This window comes from Belonocnema kinseyi, chromosome 8, assembly GCF_010883055.1.
Source record: "Belonocnema kinseyi isolate 2016_QV_RU_SX_M_011 chromosome 8, B_treatae_v1, whole genome shotgun sequence".
Lineage (NCBI taxonomy): Eukaryota > Metazoa > Arthropoda > Insecta > Hymenoptera > Cynipidae > Belonocnema > Belonocnema kinseyi.
The window spans coordinates 74338353-74344850 of NC_046664.1; the positions used below are offsets into that span (position 1 = coordinate 74338353).

The 6498-nt window shown below is 29.9% G+C and overlaps 1 protein-coding gene across 1 annotated transcript in view; it reads left to right on the forward strand.

Annotated features, from left to right (window-relative positions):
• The first annotated feature begins 722 nt into the window (after positions 1-722).
• LOC117178549 (venom acid phosphatase Acph-1-like) overlaps positions 723-6498 on the forward strand; it is a 12714-nt gene continuing 6938 nt past the window's right edge. The window contains exon 1 of the mRNA XM_033369977.1: positions 723-797. Within this exon, the coding sequence (XP_033225868.1) occupies positions 723-797 (75 nt within the window). The remainder of the gene's footprint in view (positions 798-6498) is intronic.

The window sequence follows — 6498 nt, forward strand, 5'->3', positions numbered from 1 at the left end:
TCCTTGCACTGTCATAGATTCCTGCTCCTAAAACTTCATCTCTCCTGGATCCATCCGTATACCAGATTCCCTCGGAGAAGTGGATTACCATTTCCTTTTCACACATTCCTGTTAGGAATGCAGCCGCGGAAGGCCCTGGTGACGTTGAATCGTTTTGTTATTCTATCCTGTCTCATCTTAATAATCGGCAGTGAACTGATGTCACTCGGGAGCCTAGTGTGCCTAGTTTTCTGAGTCCTCCTGTTTATTCTCAACAGGCGGCATAGGCGGTGTAGGGGCTCTTCACAGTGCATGAAGCCGTTTAACACTGTGGGCGTGGTCCTCATTGCTCCAGTTATCCCTAAACGCTACCGTTTCTAGTCGTCGCAGCTTGTCCTGCATCGTTTTAAGTTCTGCCTGTGGCAACCAGATCACGACCGCATGAAGGAGCCTCAGTTTCAGGGCAGTGTAATAGAGCCATGCAAGCATTTTAGGCCCTATTTACCACGTCAACCCAAAGGCTCTCCTACACATTCAAAAAGTCATGACGAATTTCCTGCATTGTGTCTCCAGGTGCTTGCCCAGTTCAGTTTGCTATCTAGGACTGTGCTATCGCACCAGAGCTCTACGATGCGCAGCGCCGACCTCGAAAGGTCCACCTACGTTTCCAGATGGTCCCTCCTAACTAGGATTATAAAGTCACCCACATATCTTTTAGTATAATACCTCTCTTTATTAGGCCTATGGAGAAGACCATCCACTACCATGCACCACAGAAGGGGCTACAGAATACCCCACTTTGGACGCCCCCCAAAGCGGTGAGGCCAAAAGTACCGCATCCCAGATATCTCTCTCGACCAGACTTTCTAACGTCTTCAGAATTGTACCTTACCGACGGTAGATCAATCCTCCGAACCATGAAGGCAGAAAATCTACACAATGCAATATCGATCAAGTTAAGAATCTTCAATAACATAAAAAGCTTAACGTCTTAATAAGACTAGATGGAAGATAATATTTTTAAATTAAAATTATTTCTTGAAAAAAAGATCCTACTTCATCTTCACTCCATTGGGAATGGAGTGAAGATGGAGTAGGGTCTTTTTTTCAAGAAATAATTTTAATTTCAAAATTCGGATAAAAGAAGTTTCAAATTGTGACGAATACTGATTCCAACATGTATTCTGTTAAATTCACTTTTCAATACGAATTAAATTCTTTACTTAAAGTCTAACACTTCCATTTGATAATAAAAATTATAATTCTGAACGGCTATTCCTTTTTTCAAGTGAAACCGAAATTAAAGATATATTTATTTACAGAAATTCCTTCCTTCATATTCTAAACTGTAATTCTTTATGGAAATTTCCATTTCAATTCACAGTTATATTTTTGTCAAACACTCCCTCCTCCGAGTCAGAATTACAATAATTTGAAATATTTTCTATTTCAATTCAAAAATATAGCCACTCCCTTTTCTAAAATTTGAAAGTATTAAATTCTGTCAATTATTTGTAGAAAAAAATTAATAAGTTTAAGCCAATTATGATTTGGAACAAAAAGTTTAAAAAAGCTCTCAAATTTTCAGTTTGAATAGGAATTTTTGTTCTAAACTCAATTTTTTTAAATCAGATGACATATACTCAATTTTAAATTTGCCGGTCTCACGTTAATAATTACGTGTTGCAAGACAAAATTATAATTCTTTACAAGGTTTTCTGTTCTAAAGCCAAATATTTACTGCTCAAAGTCAGAATTTTTTGTTCAAATTCACTATTCCAAGTTAGATTTATGAGTGTAAAATTTGTATTTGTTTTATTCATAATTTGCATTAAACAAATAAAAGTTGTACATAATATTTCCCACCATGCATCTGTGCGTTCAAAATTTTCCATTCAGATATTTCTAGTACGAATATTAGTTAAAAACACATGTTTTTAATAAAACAGACAAATATTCATTTCGGTGTGTAGCGGAATGACTTTCCATATCACTCTGGCCGTGACATGAATGTCTTTTACTACTTAAATCATTGTTACGCACACTCATCTTAGACAGTGATCAACCAGTTTTTTCGAAAAGATTCCAGCATCACGTGAGTGTCTCCAGATATTGTTCTAAACATAAATCCATGTTTTTTCAGAAATATTTTTTCTTGTGCGATTTTTAGTGCTAAATCCATCAACTATCTTCATTTTGCAAGAACCTAAAATGCTTTTGATAAATTAACAAAAATCTTGCAAAGAATGTCTTTTTATAGGAAAAATTGTACTTGGCTAAATAATAGCAAAATATTTAATTTGAAATTGAAAATAATGTAAAGCATTATAACAGAATTCCAACGAATACAACTGAATTAAGAGGGATTAAAAAGAATTATGACTTAAAAGGTATTTATATGTAAATTCAAATAAATTTCTGTAAATTTTGTCGATTTAAAAGAGATTTTATAACTTTGAAATAATGTTGCATGACTTTTTGCCATTAAGGAATTAATTTTTTTTAAATAATTTTATTGAATGCACTTAAGACGTATATGCTTTAAACCGTTATCAAAATCAATAATATTTCCACTTGTAAAAATCCCTTCATTCATATTTAAATCCTGATAATTAAAAGGATAATTTAAAACCACGCTCTTCAATAGTTTTAAACTCTTAAAAATAAATAATGAACATTTTTAAATATTAAGAGTTCTAAAAATGTTTAAAATGAAATCTATTAGAATTCTTTTGAATCTTTAAATATAACGCAAGATCTTTAAACGGGAACTTTTTTGTCGTCTAAAAACATTGTAATTTATGATTAACTTTTTTCAAAATTCCGAAATACTTTTTAAAGTGATTTGAATTTGTCTTAAAGTATTTGTTAAATCCTGAAAAATTTTTTAAATTTCTAGAAAATCCCCCAGAATCTTTTGTGACATTTTTGGAAAATCTTTTGATATCTTTCAAAACATTCTGTTAAAATTAATTTTTTTTTAAATCAAGAAGCTTTTTCAATTTCCTTTGGAATTTTAAGAAAATTGTCGTATTCTTTTAAAAACTTTCACAATTTTTAAATAAGCTTCATAGTTTTTCGTTCAAAATCTGCAAAAATCTATATTTTTTAATGAATTATTCCATTTACAAAATTCATATTTTTAAATAGAAAAATAAAAATTGATTTCTAAATACAGGGTCTCAGTTGAAAGTAAAATATTACCAAATATCACATCGCTTTTCTCTTCCCAATTAAGAAAATTACAAGTCAAATGGTTTAAAGATGGAACATTCGCGACTAAAACAATATTTAAATTGAATTTTGAATTTTAAATTTGATAAAAAAGTTGAATTATGTAACAATTCCTTTAAAGTTATTGCAAAATTGAAAATAGTTTAGAAACGTTTAATTCAACTTTAATTTGTTTAAAAATTAAAAAATTAGACTTGAAACAGTTTAATTCTTAATGTTAAATTCTGTACATTATTTAATTTAGAGCGGTTTCAGAATCTACCTGTAAAATCAATTATTTTTCAATTAATTGTAAATACATAAAGTAAAAGTAAAAGAATTTAGAATAACACATTGTAAATAGAATGATATCATAAAAAAAAGTTAACTACTGAACTTAAAATTTGTTTAAAAAATTGAAAACCTATTCTTTTAAAATATATGTGATATTAAAATGTCTATTTTTAAAGTGATTAAACATATTTTTCTTTTAAAAATTTGTAAAATTTCCCGTAAAAAAATCACTGTCATTTTCCAGTTGTTTCCGTCTAGTGTCCACCGTGTTATGAGACTGATAATATATAAATTAATTAATTGATAATATAAAATTAAACTTTATGATAATATATCATTCTCATTAATTATTCTTATACATTTTGGTTCAAATTTATAGGAGAAACAAATGTTGTCAAATTTTTGGGTACTAGGTCTTATACTTGTATATGTCGTATACAAACCTGTTTTGACAGAAGCCAAACAACTTAAGTTGGTGATTGTGGTAAGTATAATTTTACTGATATAATTATTCCACTTTTTTGGAAAACGATTTAAAAATATTTACACAATAAACGCAGGTTTGAAATTCCGGTTTGAAATTCAATAATTGAGGGGTTACATGCAATAACCGGTTATAGAATTCTGGCGCTCCGTTTGGTTGGCCCCTTGAAGCATTTTAATGTTCTTAGAGTAACTGTGTAGGTTAAAAGTTCTAATAATGACATAAAAATAGGGTAATAATTTTTTTTATAACGTTTCAAAAATTGGAGATTGATACTTTCCAGCGCTCGGGTAATCGAGTGCGACCGGCAGATCGTTCAAGGCGCACAATGAAAATGTAATAAGTACTAAAAAATTATGTTTTTTTTATCAACATATGCGATTTTACTTTTTAGGCTTATTAAAAAATGAAGATAGAAATTCTTCAAAGTTTAAAATAATGAAAACTAGATTTATTAAGGGCAGTTTTTCATAGTGCATTCTGCTTTGTTTCCAAAAAATGTAAACAAAGCTATGCTTGTGAGACCTTGAAATGCCACAATGTACAAAATGTAAACCAAGTGGTCATTTCTGCATGTTTCTTTGTATAGTGCACATTTAAAGAAATTACAGAGCCTATTAAAAAATATCTCATAAAAGTGTTTTTCGCGCTAAACGTACTTACAAGAAAGCAGTGGTTTTTCTATTTTCAAAATGGATAATATATCAAAGCCAACTCGTGCCAGAAAAAGATTAAGAGAAGAAAATTCGTGGACACGGAATGTGCGCAAAACTTGTAGAAATAAGGTACATAAATTTATATTTGAATATTATATTTGGATTTTCTTTTTGATATCCCTGGACAGAAACACGGCTAAAAATGTTTGTAAAATAATATACTTTTAGCATACGAATGTATATGAATTTTATTATACGTTGTAATGTAACTTGAAATAATTTGCAAAATATATTCAATATAATACTCATATATATTAATATTATATAATTAATATTAGACGTAATATACATTATTTATTAAAAATAATAAATGGTGGTCCAAATTTATACCTGTAAAAATTCGACTTTTCATTTTTGGTGATCGATCCACCTAATTTGTTCGTTTAACGGAAAAAGAAATTCCTCATTTTTTTCAAATTTTCAGCATTAACCCGTGAAATTAACGTGGGTTTTTATATGGGAAAAGCTTGGTTTTCGAAAAAATAGACAAAAATAGTACTTCTTATCAACTTTTTGTAAATTAAAGTTAAGTCACCTCTTAAGAAATTTTCAAGGAATAATTTTTACTCAAAAAATTTCAATGTTGACTCCCACAATGCCCTTATAATATGCCCGGAAAATGCCCCAAAAAATGCAAAATAGAAGCTTTATGTAAAATTCATGCTAAAGACGGTATTTTTTGGAACTTTTTCAACATGAATAATTTTTATTCGATAAGTGACAAGTTTCCAAATATTTTATTACTAATTTTGAATTATCTAAGCAATTACTTTTTGTTAAAATAATTTTTTGTTCCACCAGTAAATCGTGAAAAATTATTATTTTTGGGATAAATGCTACAGTTGATAGATTTCAAGAATAATATTTCTTGCTCGAGATATTTAGTCATTATTTAAACAATTTTTATTTGTTTTAACCATTTTGCCCCTGTAAGTCGTATAAAGTTACTATTTTCTGGAGTAAATGACACAGTAAATATATTGTATATTAATTATGCACTTCCGTAGAAAAAAGAAATAAGGATATATAGTATTCGTAAGTTTTCTTTCGTTTTGCAGGGCGATGAATACGTTTCTGTATCCCAAAAGCTTGTTCCAAGTAAAGGTTTTCAGACTGTCGAATCTTGTTGCAAAAAGAAATGTCATGAAAATATTGAAAGTAAAGTACAGAGAAAATTTCATACAAAATTTTGGAATCTGGGAGATTACCATAAACAATCTCTCTTTCTTAGCACCATGTTAAAATGCAAGGATGTTAACAAAATTAATTCTATCAAGCGTCACAGATTAATAACGTGGATGTATACGTTTCGTACGGATGAAAAAAATATCCCTGTGTGCAAGGGATTTCTTTCAGGTGTTCTGACTTTATCTAAATATAAATTCGCAACTATCCAAGAGAAGATATTGAAGAATAAAAGTTTTGAAGACGGTAGGGGGAAGCATGAAAATCGTACTACTAGGCTAACAGAAGAGGTTAAGCAGTTAATAAAAGAACACTGTACTTCAATGCCACATCAAGAATCGCATTATTCAAGAGAATCGTCTTTGTTAAATTATTTCACTAATCCGGAATTAAATCTGAGGAACTTGTACGGTCAATATATTGAATACTATGCAGCCGTGACGCAAAATAATTGTACGATTCCGATTGCGGAGAAAACGTATCGCGACTATTTTAACCACAACTTAAATTTTGCATTTAAGTTGGCGCGTACTGATGTCTGTAACCGATGTTATGAAAGTGATTTACAAGATATGGAGTCTTCAGAAATCGCGGATCACAAACAAGAAGTAAAATATTATAGGAGCT